This window comes from Fringilla coelebs (assembly GCF_963513975.1).
Source record: "Fringilla coelebs genome assembly, chromosome: 2".
Taxonomy (NCBI): Eukaryota; Metazoa; Chordata; class Aves; order Passeriformes; family Fringillidae; genus Fringilla; species Fringilla coelebs.
This window is the reverse complement of record NC_140029.1, coordinates 64,552,135-64,566,833: the sequence shown is the minus strand read 5'-3', so window position 1 is coordinate 64,566,833 and position 14,699 is coordinate 64,552,135. Positions and strand designations below refer to the sequence as shown.

General features: G+C 42.0%; 1 protein-coding gene across 2 annotated transcripts; it reads left to right on the top strand.

Annotated features, from left to right (window-relative positions):
* Window positions 1–13,569, top strand: SLC25A15 (solute carrier family 25 member 15). 2 transcript variants are annotated; one of them, XM_084226461.1, is made up of 8 exons: window positions 1–658; window positions 1,244–1,347; window positions 3,050–3,177; window positions 6,066–6,324; window positions 8,609–8,746; window positions 9,061–9,230; window positions 10,212–10,370; window positions 11,267–13,569. In XM_084226461.1, the coding sequence occupies exons 3-8, from the start codon at window positions 3,123–3,125 to the stop codon at window positions 11,389–11,391; spliced, it is 906 nt and encodes a 301-aa protein (XP_084082587.1). In that variant the 5' UTR covers window positions 1–658; window positions 1,244–1,347; window positions 3,050–3,122; the 3' UTR covers window positions 11,392–13,569. The 2 variants fall into 2 exon arrangements, with proteins under 2 accessions (XP_084082587.1, XP_084082588.1); XM_084226462.1 differs by having other exon boundaries at window positions 1–816.
* Window positions 13,570–14,699: the final 1,130 nt, after the last annotated feature.

The following is a 14,699-nucleotide window of genomic DNA, read 5'->3' as shown; positions in this document are numbered from 1 at the left end:
GCTGCTGCTCATTTACCTTGCCACACACTGTACAGAGTCCTACTGCTTTCAACCAGACATTGTTCCTGATAAGCCTTATTGCAAGCACTTCAGGTAACTGCAAATCAAAAGGGAAAAAAAAATCAAAAGGAAGAAAAGAAAGCATTGTGTACTTTCAGCAGAGAAAAGGATATTAGCCCTTGCCATAGTGGCTTAGGCCATTGTATGCCACCTCAAAGTCCCAAAAAGCCAGGATCATGAAAGTGACAGCTTAGGAGAGTGTCTTGGGACTCACGGCAGTTCCTCTGTATCCACGAACTGTCGCTGTTTCAGGATACACAATTCTTAAATAAATCCTTTAAAACAAAACAAACAAAAAAAAAAACCACAACAAATTCACCAAACTAGAAGAAAAAAATAAACAAACATACATCTTAAAAAAATAAAAAACACCAAGAAATGTAAAAAAAGAGTGGTTTTAATTCATAAATTCGGTTGCATCCTGCTCAGTAAGCTGAAACACAGCCCAACCCCAGCTTAAACAGAGCCCAGCCCCGCCGCCCCCCCGCCGCCTGCCCGGCCCTCGCCTTCCCTGGGGCCGCGGCGGGGCCGCGCCGCCTCCATCGCCGCCTATTTCGGGGCACAGGCGGCGGGGCCGCTCGGGCGGGCGGCGGCTCCGGTGAGTGGGGCAGCGAGCGGGGGCAGCGGGCTCGCCCTCTCCGGCGGGGCGGGGGTGCTGGCGGCCGGCCCGGCGGCTCCCGCGGCTCGGCCCCGCGCACAGGCCGGGATGCGCGGCGGGCGCGGCGATGCGCGGCCCCCGGGAGGACGCGGCTGCGGGTGCGGCCGCCCGGGAGAGGCACCGGGCCGGGGACGGGCGGGCTCTGCCAGCGCGGGCCTCCGCCGAACGCAGGCCGGGGCTTCCCGCTCCGAACGGGCGGCAGTTGGCGGAGCGGGAGTGCTCAGCCTTCCTCCCTGAGGAGGGAGGGCTGGAGCTGGCGCTGTGTGCGCTCCCGCCGCCAGCACGTGTGACAGCCGCGGCGAGCCGCGCTGCTGCCCCGCCGCTCCCGCCGCCGGGTGCCGGCCTGCTGTGACCTTGGGGAGCGGAGCTACGGCCTGCCCACGCGGGCTATTGCAAGGAGTAGCGCTGCCTTCTCAGCCTTTGGAGACTGCATGGGCAGAGAGAAACATCTGTGACTGGAATAACATCTGCTTGCAGAGGACTCTGCAGGACCTGTTACACTAACTAATGCTTCTGTATTTCCAGGTTTGAGGTGTGGATTTGCTTTGGAAGTCACAGAGCAGTTGCTGCCTTGTTCTACCTACATTCAACTTTTAATATAGAAGTATTATTACAAACAGGAAAAAAAGGTATGTACTGATATAATACTAATTTAGTTTTGACTAAGGCTTAAATTTTCTGAAAGTGGCACTGGGCTGATATGGATCAGACAACTAAACTTCCTTGTCTCTTAAAAGGTCCATATTTTTATAGGCATATACTTTTCTCCTTCTGCTGCCAAGTTTTCTGTGGGTGATCTGGCATATGCTCCCTTTGAGGACTGGCATGAATCGATAAGCACTCAGCATGATGAAAGCAGTATACATTTTACTGAACACAGGCAATTGTTGCTCTCCAGTTATTCCTTTCATTCAAAGTCTGTCTCAGTGATTTGGTTTTTTCTCCCCTAAATGAGGAGCAAAACTCAGAGTGCAGTGTGAACACTAATGAGATATATAGGACAACCAAGCATAATTTGGCCTTGGAGCCTCCATACTGAAGTAACACCTGGTGTGCCATGCTGTCAGTAACAAAACAGTTCAAATCCAAAGCCACAACTGTGAAATTATTTGTGTTAGTGCCATTTATTGCAAGAGGAATGTTTTATTTTTTTTAAACTCGTTTAGATTTATGCAACAGATTGGATGGGTAAAGGCACTGAGTGACAGACACTATTTGGCCTACTGGTGAATTTTTCTAATGTTAAAGAATAATAAATCTGTTTAGAGACAGGCTTTCTTAAAGCCTTGGTTGTATCCAAGTGTCTATGTTTCTTGTACGAAGGATGTGGTGTATACAATGTGTCTTTCTATGATTCTTTCAAGGTAGCCTACTGGGAATTATGTTTCCCATTTAAATTAAGGCAAAATACATTTTGGGAGGTAACAGGCTTCAAAAGAAGCCTTACAGTAGGTAGAGGAGTGAAAATTGTTCTGTTTACTGATGTACTGTGCTTGAAGACAGGCTTAAAAGCCAGTGAGGCACTAATTCACATGTGTATTTGTGTGGGTTTTAAGACTCATGCAGCTTTTTGACAGTACTGCCAGACAGCAGCACGGTTCTGAAACAGTGGGAGCTCTTTGGCAGAGTTATTTTACCCCAGATAAATAAGCTTGTTTTAACTGCTTGCCCAGTGAAAGTATCTTGACGCAAACTTGAGAACTGAATTCATTTGAATGTTTTATTTCAAAGTGTCACATTTTTATTTCTGCTTTCCAGCTGCCTTCCTGAGAGACAGGGTGTAATTCTTATTTATGATATTCTGTTGTGGGAGGGACTTGCACTAGGAACATGACAGCCAGACACAATTTAAGATGTTCATGTTCATTCCCTTTCTACTCCTCTTCTGAAAGCCACCCAGTGTGTCATCATGGGTAGAATTTTCTTAGCTGTTCTTCACCATGAGGAGAGCAGATTCTGTTTTGCTTTATAGCTGTGGAGCTGAGACAAGCATGAAATATTCCAGCTTTAGACACCTGAGGGAAATCTATGCCTCTATAATCAATATAAAAGTAACCTTCAGCACTGTTCCCTGGATGTACTCTTTTGCTTTCATTTGAGAGATCCAGGGAGATAAGCTGGAAAGCCCAAATAAGCTGAAGCTAGGCAGTGATATTCCAGGACATCTGCCCAATGCAGCAAAATCAGTCAAAATACAAGTATGCTAAGTCTCATTCCTGAACACAATCATTTTCTGTCTCTAAGTGGAAGAGTGGATCTGAGGGCATTCCTGTAATGCTCTTGCCTGTCAAGTTATTGAAAATTGCGTGTTTTATCTTTCTCTTCCCTCAGGAGACAAGTATCTCCATACGTGACAGGAAACGGGAGACTTTGCTCTGAAATAATTGATAAACAAGTGTGAAGCATGAGGATCAACTCTGCTGTTCAGGCTGCTATTGACCTCACAGCAGGTGCTGCAGGTAATGCTTAATTGTGCAAAACTTCTGAGAGACAGTTTTAATGCTTTTGACAAACATAAAAGCAGTTTCCACTTGCTATAAAAAGCCTCACCCTCTGTGTTTTAAGGGTATAAGGAGAAGCAGTGACCTCAGCTGGTGTTGTAACTGTATCACTGTTGCTCTCCCTGGTGAAACCCCTGCCACACAGTGAAGAAGACATAACACCTTTCTTGGAATAATAATTTTCTATAAGGAGGTTTAAGTTCTGCTTACATGAGTTTATGAGTCAGTCAGAGTATCAGTAGAGTTTTGTAATGCAGTCAGTGTGTGGTTGATTGAGGTGCTGCTTTTGTCACAGGAACCGTCCCTAAGTGAAAGGCTACCTGAAGGGTTTCTGGCTCAGACAGCATCCTGGTGTGAATCTCTAAAACCTGTGAAGCTCAGTAGTAGAACTCATGATGAATTTGCATAACTGACTTCCACTTCAGTCTACTCTGTGCTGTAAAATTTTGCTGGACCAGTTGTGTAGAAATGGTTGCATTTTCTCACTGATATTGCCATGTTGGTAATGTCTGTGGTGCAGGGATGCAATTTTGAACTCTGCCAGGGAAAAGGGGTCTTTTTGACACTTCTAACCTAACAGTGGTTATATGGAAAAGGTGGAAGATTTGTCTAATTTACTTTTGTAACTAGTTTAGACAATGTTAGTGATCTTTTTTTTTTTCCCATACAATAAATATTACAGTCAGTCCTTTCATGGCAATGCTGATGCTGTGAATATGGCAGTATCAATGGTGTTAAGTGCATTCAATGGAAATTATTTGCAGTCATTTATCAGAGTGGAGGTTAACAGTGCAATGAGAAAGAAAGGGTAACAGCACAAGTCTAGTGTGGCAATCTCTGCACTCTTCAGAAAATGTAATTAAGTAAGCAAACAGCTCATTCCTCCAGAAAATGCATAACCTGGTTTTACCTTCCCCTCCAGATACAGCCTTGACTACCTGATAAGTAATGACACATTGAGGCAAGCAAATTCTGCCCAAGAATAAATAAGTCATTTGGCTGTCTGTGGTCACAGTCCTTTGCCTAGGATCTAAGCAATCTCCAATACCTTTTTTGATTCAGTAGGACTCTTTTCCCCACCACTGCTGTATTATTAGGACCATGCTTGTCTGAATGTTCAAACAGATTTGACTTTTTGGGTTTCTGGTTTATTTTAAATTTGTAGTTGGGTTGGTTTTTTGTGACTCTTTATTGCTGGCTGGAAGAATTATTTTTTCCTTAGTATTTCAGATAATAACTAGGACTCCTGGTCTTTATCTTGAGGCTTACAAGGTTCATTGTTGCAGTTTACTAGGCTCTTTGAGCCAACTCCATTAACAGCCTTTTTGGAACAGCCATTCTGTCAACTCCCAATTTTTCAGCTTTACATTTCCAAGAACATTCCTGGTTTCCCAGGATATCTTCCAACAACCACTATTTTATTACAGGAACCTAGCATTTGTCCTGTAGATTAATATCTACCTGACTTCCCTGCAAATAACACTGGCTGAGCCTTCCCAGCTCTGTTTTCCATTTGTAGCTTACATGGGTGTTACAGGTCTGAGCCAGCTACTTTTCTCCTTGGTTATCCTTCCAGAGCAGAAAACTCCTTGTGCTTCCTTGCATGATTTGCTCTGAAGCTCTTAATCATCTGTCTGGTTGGGAAGGAGGTTTTATGGCAGATCCTGAGTTTCTCTCAAAGGCCTGGAGTGCCTCTTTGCAGAGAAGCAAGAACAATGTTATACAAATGTGTTTGCAAAGAGTAAAATGGACTGCTAATAACACTAGTTAAACAAATACTTACGCTTATCCCCACTTAAAAGAAAAACAACTAATCTTAACTGGATGCACAAATTTGTTTCCATTTCAGTTGCTTTCCTATCTGTATTTACAGATAATTTAATGTATGTGCATGTCAATTGTGCTTTGGTTAAAGATCAGCTTCTGTTTTAGTAAAGTTCTCTCTTGCTACAAAACAAAACCATGAACCCTATATAAGGTACACCTATCATGTGTTTCCTGTCAGTCTGCTTCTAATAGATTGCTATCACTCTACACTGTTTCTTACTGAAAAACTGTAACATCAGCTCTTCCTGCAGACTACAGAATTGAGTTAGATCTTGCAGAAGAACACTGCGCTGTGAGCAAAATGGTTATGGATTACATTGATGGAAATATCACACAAGTTTTCAGGGTATTGACCTTGCAGTTCAGTTTGGAATAGATAACATGTTGAGAAACTTTGCCCTTTTGCCCTTTTTCAGCTTACACTTGACACTTCCAGTCTCTGGAAAGAAATGTGCCTAAGAGCCACCTGGAGTTTTGAAGTAAAGGGTTTGAGTCTTTGGTTATCAATTTACTGTGTATGATCAGTTTAGCACTCTCAGCACTGTTCCTCTTGTCCTGGAGGAATCACTTGATTACTAATCTTTCAGGGCTGAGATTTTTTTTTGTTATTATTGGAATGTAAAATCAGAGATGCCTTCTGAACCACTGCATTAATGGGCTAAGGAAAATGTTATTTAACTCATTGACACAAGTGACTTGATTGCAGAACAATACCTCTAATTTGGTACAAGTTTCTAAAAGTGAGCTGATTCATTTAGATGCCTGCTTTTCACAAGATAAAAAAATATTTTATGAGAATCGTGATGTTACTGCTCCTTTGCCTCATTTTTTTTTCTTAAGGTAACTAAATTCACCAGTGACAATTGACACCATTGTGCTAAAATCAGTGCACTTGTCTTTTCCTACAGGGAATTAATTAATCTTTGCTTTCTGTGTGATTTTCCTAATGCTGGTGCTCCAGCATAGGTGTTGCAGTTGTGATAACCTTCAGCCACTGTTAACTTCCACTGCTTGCCTAGGTGGGACAGCCTGTGTGGTGACTGGCCAGCCCTTTGACACTGCAAAGGTGAAGATGCAGACCTTCCCCAACATGTACAAAGGACTTGTTGACTGTTTTGTCAAAACCTATAAGCAAGTGGGATTTCGAGGCTTCTACAAGGGAACCTCACCAGCGCTTGTAGCCAACATTGCAGAGAACTCCGTTCTGTTCATGTGCTATGGATTTTGCCAACAAATTGTGAGAAGAATCGTTGGAGTAGACAGGAAAACAAAGCTCAGGTTAGTAATAAATATCTGGTTTGTATTTTAAAACAAAAAGGTATATAAAATTTAATGCAATTGCTATTTGCCAATACTGTACTATCAGGTGCAAGTGAGGTTCCAGGCTCTCCTCTGACAGGGTACTAAATTTTGGAATATAGGCCTTAGTGTGACAGTAATATAACAGAGCCATCTACTAACCAGCCAGTGCAGCTGGCTGGTTTAGATGATCACAGCTTAACTGGAGTATTCAAGACCTGGAGCATTTTTACCAATAGGATGGAGCATTTCAACACCTGAAAGTTTTATTGTTTTAATATCTAGGTTGTTCTGATTTTGCAGGGGAGGTAGAGGCCTTTCTTACAAGGAGGCATACTAAGGGAGAAGGACACTTTTCTAATATTGTCTTGCTTTTAAAAATGTATTTATTTAAGGTTCAAAAGCTTGCTCGCCCTACAAACCCCTTACCTTTTCCTACCCATTAAAATGTAGGAGGTAGGCCTACCAGCAATATGTTTCACTTCTTCACTGTCTTTTGTGATCATGCTGGGAGGTAGACCACAGATGTGCAGATGTCCTAGGATCATCTAGTGACTGAGGCACCATGGTTATGCTGGATGTAGGGAAAGTGGTGCAGGAAACTTTGAAACAGTATATTGGTGTACTACTCTGTCTTTGGAGTTGGATACAGAATGGCAATGTGAGTTATGTAGCAAGAGCAAGCACCTTTGGCATCTGACAGTTATTTCCTTGGTCAGGTAATGATGCTTTTCAGATCCAAGATGGCTCTTTAATGCCTTGGTCATTCAAGGTCAAATAGTGTGACTGCAGAGCTGTTCTAGGACAAAACATTAAAGAATTTAAGTTTACTCAAAAGGTTGTCCCTTGGTGTTGTTTCCTTATTCTCTTCATCTGGATCATTGTGGGGGCACCTTATGAGGCACATGTAAGAGAGAATTGTATTGACATAGTCTTCAGCAGGGCCCTGATGAGAACACACGGTCTGTCCAGGACTTCCTCACCCATTGCTACTGTACTGTTACACCTTCAGAAAAGGACAAACTATAAAATATTTTTCAGTTAAAGGAATACATATCACTGATGCACAAGTCACAAAGAAAAGAAATGAAGAGAGAAATGCTAAATTCTGTTTATCTTTTAACATATGCTTAGTTCAACCAACAGATTTCATCATAAAGTCTAAAGTGAGACAATAAATTGGAAAGAGAAGTGCTAAATTCCATTTGCTGCTCTGCAGGCAGTTACTGATATCTTCCACTTTGAAAGTTCTCATTACTGCCATATCTGAATGTCATGAGCTTTGCTTCATGTCACAACTTAAGTTTTGTGATGCTTCAAGGTGAAGAGTTGTAGCTTTAATCTCTGATACTATAGATGTATCAAACTGCTGGGCACAAGGCAAACATCTCCCTGGGATGGAAAGAATTTCTGTGCTGCAGTGAGATCAGTCTCAGCTGTGCTGACTCCTCAGCAGGTTCTGAAAGAGAAGCTCCACTTCTATGCTATTATGCAGCTCCTGTCCAAAACACCAGGGTCTGTAGGAGCCTGTTTAAAATTCATTATAAAGCAGTGTTGCCCTTGAGTACCAGCCTTTTGAGTCCTGGCAGTTTAGCAACTCAGAATCTGTGGTATGTGTAAAATCACCACAAAATAAGCCCCAGTTTTGGAACACTGAGTCATTGCAGATGACAGTGCTGTCTTGTTTGGTGGTGTGGTTTATGTTTGTGCTGTCTCTGATTCACATGGTTGCATTCATAGCAGCACATCCATACAAAGATTACAGTGATCCATTGTGCCTGCTTTCAGTTTTCTAGCATCTTCCACTGAAAGCCTTTATTAATACTGGTAAGATGAATTTGAAAATACTGACATCTATCTATATGAGGTGATTATTGCTCCTGTTCTCTTTGAGGAAGTAATAAGTAACCAAAAGTTTCTCAGTAAAACAAGTCTATGGAAATCTTCATAGATGCTATCAAATCTTCCCTTCCTGGCTTTTACTCTGCTGCAATTACTGAAGTATAGCAAAAAGGTTAGAGGTTGCAACATATCTCTTTGGTGTCAGAAGGTTGTCTTTCAGTTGTATAAGAATATGGGATGAGCTAGGTTTTTCCTCCTAGTTCTAGTAACTGCCCTTTGCCCTTAAGAATATTTCCCCTAAGACTGCCAGTTTTTCTTGATGGTATTTAGGGTAGAGGTGCAGGAAGCTGATTGCTGGTGCAGTGGCTTCACTGCCCTGAAGGTCAGTGCCCCAATACCTACTGCAGTTTCTTTCTTGCAGTGATCTACAGAATGCTGCTGCAGGCTCCTTTGCCTCTGCCTTTGCCACCCTTGTCCTCTGTCCCACAGAGCTGGTGAAGTGCCGGCTACAGGCCATGCATGAAATGCAGTTGTCAGGAAAGATAATCCAGGGACACAAGTAAGTATACACCCAGGTCAATATCCCTGAAACACTTTCTTGTATATTATTTCTTCAAATCCTGTATTGGCCCAGTGTCACATTTATAGTGCACTGCTAACCAGAGAAGAGTTGTGGCTGGGAGGGTCACAGCCTGCTGACCTTCTGGGTGACAGTAAAGCCAGATGCCAGTGAAGGATCTTGCTCTAAGACTGGTATGAAATCAATTGTTTGCACAATAGGTCTCACCATTAATTGTTGCTGTAGTTGCCTATTGGTTATAACTTCTCATTATCTGGCTAGTAAGTATCACTAACTGGGTCAACCTCTCTCAGTACAGTTTGGTCAGTAGTGAAAGGTGTTATCCAAAAGGATGGTCCCCTTGGATTTTATCGTGGCCTGTCAAGCACTTTGCTGCGGGAAGTCCCAGGCTATTTTTTCTTCTTTGGAGGGTATGAACTGAGCCGGACATTCTTTGCCTCTGGGAGATCAAAAGATGAATTAGGTATGGTGCCTTTTTACAGGTGGGTTTTAGCATGCTGTCATGGGGGACATAAAGGGGGGCATATCTTCCCTGAAGATATGCTAATAATGTTGTTAAGTACATGCAAAATGAAGAAAATTAGGTATCCTAAATATGGAGGGCTGTGTCTTGTGTATACATAGTAATAAATTATTGAAGTGACCATTTTCCAATGAAGCAGGATAATAGAGAATTAACACAGTGAGCTAATACTACAAAACTGCTGAAATATCTGACCCCACAGTGTAAGACAACTCTGAACTATTTAATTTCAGCTGCCATTCAGAGTGATTTTGAAGTATTTAACTACATTCTCTTGAACAGTGCGTTCAAGTATATGCTGAACTGCATGCTGACCATTAGATGTAGTTACAATGATAGTAAGAGAACACTGAGATTGAAAATTAGAAATGAGAAAAACATGGTGATGCCAGAATAAAGATTGCCTGTCGCCTGTTAAAAGACTGAACCAGTCTTGCTTGGAGCCAGGATTTCAGCTGCATGCATTCTGGACATGTAACAAAACATTTACAAATATCTGATCAGAAATACAAAATCAGAGTGCATCATGTAAGAAATGACTGATTACAAAATAATTCTACCAAATTCTCTATATATGATTAGTAACACTATATGATGTTACTCTAAACCATTTCACAATTAACCTTAGAAAGTGATTACAAGTGTTAAAAATGAATTTAGTTAACACAATCAAAATTGAATTCTGAGTTATAGTTTTTTAAACACTGCCAATAATCTGAGGCACTCTATAATCTTTGAGTTTCTAGTTGACTTGCAATCTACCAGTGGCAAGAAATTAACTTAAAGGTTAATGAGAGAACAGCAACTGCTCTTTTGTCATAAGCAGCTTCCTCTGTTCCCTTTGAATCCTGTAGATGAAATAATGTTATATTTGTGTTGGTGAATATTGTGGTGTATAAAAGCGTATTTCTTAACTTTCAGGTCCCATTCCTTTGTTACTAAGTGGAGGTTTCGGAGGCAGCTGTCTGTGGATTGCTGTGTATCCTGTGGACTGTGTCAAATCTAGAATTCAGGTTCTTTCAATGGCTGGAAAACAGGCAGGCTTTATGGGAACGTTTGTAACTGTTGTGAGAACCGAAGGTGAGTATCCAAGCAGATCAACTGAATCTCTAGGGCTGCAGACTGAAATCTATACCCTCCAATACCCAAAATCACTTAAGAAACCTAGTCCAGTGATAATGCGTTAGAGACTGACAATAACTGTTTCTAGCAAACAAATATCTACCTCATGTAGTGTGGAAAGCTTGGAATCTAGAAACAGAGACCTTCTTCATCTTCCCTGCCTCTTGGTTCAGGAGATGACAACACTTAAACCTAACAAAAGCTTACTATGCATTAAAAGCAGATAAAGAAATGGGCTCTATTACTTGTGACCAAACCTATACATGAAAACTGAAGGAACTAGGTAAGTTCCATGCAGAAGTTTTCTTCACCTCTAGAAGTTAATATATGGTTGAGGATTGATTTATCAAACAGCCCTATCCAGCCTGGAAACTTGAGGCATCTACCTCAGCATCTCCTCTCTGGAAAAGGCCTGTGTCAGGCACTTTGGAAGAGGGTGAATGTACATGAGAGAATATACATTGCAGCAGACATGAATCCTGGCCCCATTGCTAGGTAGGATCCTCATCAGAACTGGAGTCTGACTTGGGGCATGGCTCTAATATAGTCTTGCTGCCCCCTTGTCAGCCATGGTACAGCCACTGTCACGCTATCTCAGCTGGCCAAGACCTTGTCATACCTGAAATAAGCATCTAGCATAAGCCCTTACATGGCTAAACTCCTGTTACAACATTAGATACTCCCATTTCAATATCCAGTACAACTACAATCAGTAGCTGCACCAGTGAGTTCAGCTGTGTTCACACTCCTGAGTGTGGAAGCCTTGCATCAGTATCCTTCACAGGTAAGAGCAGAGGGGTTGATGCAGACAGCCACTTCAATTAATGGCTAACTGGCTCTGGTTTCATTTCTAGGCGTGCTTGCCTTGTATTCTGGACTAACACCAACTATGATCCGTGCATTCGTGGCCAATGGAGCACTGTTCCTTGCCTACGAGTACAGCCGGAAACTCCTGATGAAACAGATAGATTCTTACTGATACCGCCTAGCAGACGAAGAACAAGAGATTGGTCAAGGGTCATTTAAATAAATGATGAAAAACACATAGATCACATGATGGTCTGAGCAGAACCAAATCAGTGACCTAATTTTAGGAACTCAACTCCAGTTTAAGATTTGTAATCTTTTAAAATCAGGTGATTTTATGGAGGTGTGTATATGTTGCTTGAATTGCACAAGCAGAACTATCTCCCTCTTACAGATTTTGCACTAGGTACACTGCATGTCATAAATGTCTTTCCTGACCTGTACTGGTGCTAAAAATATTTACATTGACCTGTGGGGTTTAAATGTAACATGCAAGAGTAGGTTGTGAGTTGTCTACAGCAAAGCACTGGTTTTAAAATTGTGCTGCAGTTGTGACCTTTTGCAGTTGTTGCTGATGTCTGACTCAAAATAACATCAGTTCTTGTCTAATCTTGCTGAGTATAGATGACTTGGACATATCCCTCACCTAGAGAGACCTTTCCTTCTCCAGCTACACCCCTGTCCTGCTCTGGCTCCCTGCTGCTCTGTGACTTGTTAAGGTCATGGAAGAGGGGCTGACTTACATACTCTGTCCTAGTAAATGGGTTTATAAAAGTAGGAAACATTCATCCCTTACCTTATGTGAGACTAAGAGCCCAAGATATGCCTACATTTTTGATAAAAGAAGCACAGTAACAACATTAAGGCTTTGCTGCATTGCATTGTTTCCTAAATCCTTTCAAGAAGTGCTGGAGTATGCTAAGCACCACTTAACACAAGGGACACTGCTGAAAATAGCTGCTGTCTCTGAGCACAGAATTGTAACTCTGTGCAGGCTCCCATTTAGATCACCTTGGCATGAATAAGGCCACATGCTGGAAGGACAGGAAGCTGAAGAGGAACAGAAATCCAGAAGAGAGTTGTTAACTGACACCGTGGTCTCTGACATAGCAGTCTTACTAGGGCTGGAGTCTTGCCACATGCTGTGCCTCTTCAGCCAAGTGGAAAAAGCTGGTGTGACGGATAGCTTGTATCACCTTCAGGCCTGAAGGGCATGGCCTGCTTGGTCACATTGTTTGATTAAACCTGCAGTTAGTCAGTACTATCCAAAACGATGCAACGACACCTCTTTCCAGATACCCCTTTTATTCTTCAAGTAGAATGCTCTTTCTACAAGTATGTTCTGCTTTGTAAGAAGCAGCTACTGCCTTATCCTGGAATAAGTCAAGCAGGTCTTAGAACAGCACAAACTTGAGCTGTACAGAGATGCTGCCTGGGTGCTCTGACTGCAGCCCACCAGTGTGGGGGCAGTGGGGGGCACAGACAGAGCCCTTTAACTCACTGACATCATCACAGCTACATGGAGATCAGCAGCTTGTCACAGCAACTACATTTGTCAGAGACAGAGCTGGAACAACCTAGTTTTGCATGTTACAGCTTCCCTTTCAGATCCCAGAAATAGGAACAAGCTTGAAATCCCCTCAATACCTGCTGCCTCTTGCAGTGGAGCCAGGGTGCACTTAAACTGGCTCATTCCTTGCATTGTTGCAGCCTCTTTGATGGAAGGTGGTTGCTCCAGTTCCACAAAATCTTGCTCCTCCAGCCTCCAAGTGCAGAAAGAACAATTCATCTCGCTTTCATATACCATGAGAAAAGGCAGTTAAAGCAGGGCATGATGGAGAATCTTCAGTATCTATTGCACAAATACAGCTTGACTGACTGGTACAATAGGGGCAGCACTACTCTGAATTGTCAGAACTTAAAAAGGAATTTATACCAAATGTTTAAATTATTCAGGTAGGAGGATGAGGCTTTAAGAGTTGTTAGACTTCCCCTTCTTTTCAAAGTTGTCTAGCTAAGATAAATAGTATATTTGTACATGTTTCTAATAGTTATGAAAAGGTGAGGACAGACTCCACCTCAGTAAATACTTCAATCTATTTCTTAGATTTGTCTTTGCTTTCATTTTTTAAAGCTCATGGTTGCAGTTTTTAATACAAAAATTGAAGCTTCAAGAGAAGCAGGGTATTTAAAACAACCTACAGCAAGAAGCTGGTGGCATTTTTGAGAGTTTACCTTCTGAAGTTGACGTAAGCAGTAATTTTTCCATTCAGAGCTGCTTAAGCTGTACACGTGTATCAGTTGTTCAGCTAAAAACTTCATGATGTTGGTATAAGAATTCACAGAAATAAAGTTTCATTTGATTAACTGAGTACCTGATGATTGTTTATGCTATTTAACAAGCTCATCTAGCTGAGAAACAAAAAGGTTTAATTCAGCATCACCACCTTTCTGGAATGAAAGAAGAAGACTTTATACAATCAATGAACATATAAAGCCCTCAAAACTGAGGGAAAGGGGGCAGCTAGAGTCAGGTGCTGTGAAAAAACTGCTGATTTTACATCTATGGAAAATGGAACCCATAGTTCAGCGCTTGGCCTGTTGCTTTGTTAGTACCAAAGTCAGTTCTAGTATTAATGTTCACCTCAAATTTCAAGTTGCTAGATTAACATATACAGGCTGTAAGGTTTTCTGTCAGAAGAATGCTGGGAGTCCAGCACAGGTCACCTAAATTCCACAAATATAAGGGACAAATATCCACTACCCTATGAAGGTCAGTGCAGCAGGGAGGCAGGGCCTATTGTTACCCTCTTCTGAGCAGTGGTGCCTGAATCTCCCAAGAGAAACATAGTATATCCCTTGTACAGCTATTTTGTTCCTCATTCCTGCTTTCAGATTAGTTTTTACTTAACTGCATGTGCTTCAGCTAGGAAAATCTGACTTGCTGCTACAGCCTCTGCTGCTATCTGAGCAAACTGGCTTACTCCCTAAGCAGGAAGATGGGTCACCATAGGTGCCCTGCCAACTAGATGAAAGGGCATCCTAGGACAGTGGACAGATATCCAATTGCCTGAGCTAAGCCAAAATGAACTTGGGCATCAGCCACTTGGAGCTGCAATGAGAGGGCATCCTTTTTCAGCCCCTAGCCACATTCACACGGACACTAAAGTAAATACATAGCAATAGCAGAAGTTGAGCCCACACGTGATAGTACATAGTACATAACTTCCTAGTACATAACTACCTTCAAGTAAGCACAGCGAGGTATATGACCTCTCTGCTTATTTCATTAACTGGAAAGCTATGTCATTTCCCTTCCACTTTTTGGTTCCCAGGAACAAAAAGACTAATGAAGCAGCAGAACCAAGAAGCTAATTCCTGAACACATTTCACACAAATGAAGTTACAGTCTCCACAGAAGAGCTGCACTGCTGAGAATAGTTGGAAGTAGAATAAGCATCCTGGAAATTTGTGCATTAC

What these genes read in the sequence shown, in the direction of transcription:
- SLC25A15 (XM_084226461.1), top strand. Translation starts at nt 3,123, where the DNA reads ATGAGGATCAACTCTGCTGTTCAGGCTGCTATTGACCTCACAGCAGGT. An exon ending in CCTCACAGCAGGTGCTGCAG is followed by an intron (nt 3,178 to 6,065) that starts GTAATGCTTAAT and finishes CTGCTTGCCTAG; the next exon opens with GTGGGACAGCCTGTGTGGTG. An exon ending in AACTGTTGTGAGAACCGAAG is followed by an intron (nt 10,371 to 11,266) that starts GTGAGTATCCAA and finishes TTTCATTTCTAG; the next exon opens with GCGTGCTTGCCTTGTATTCT.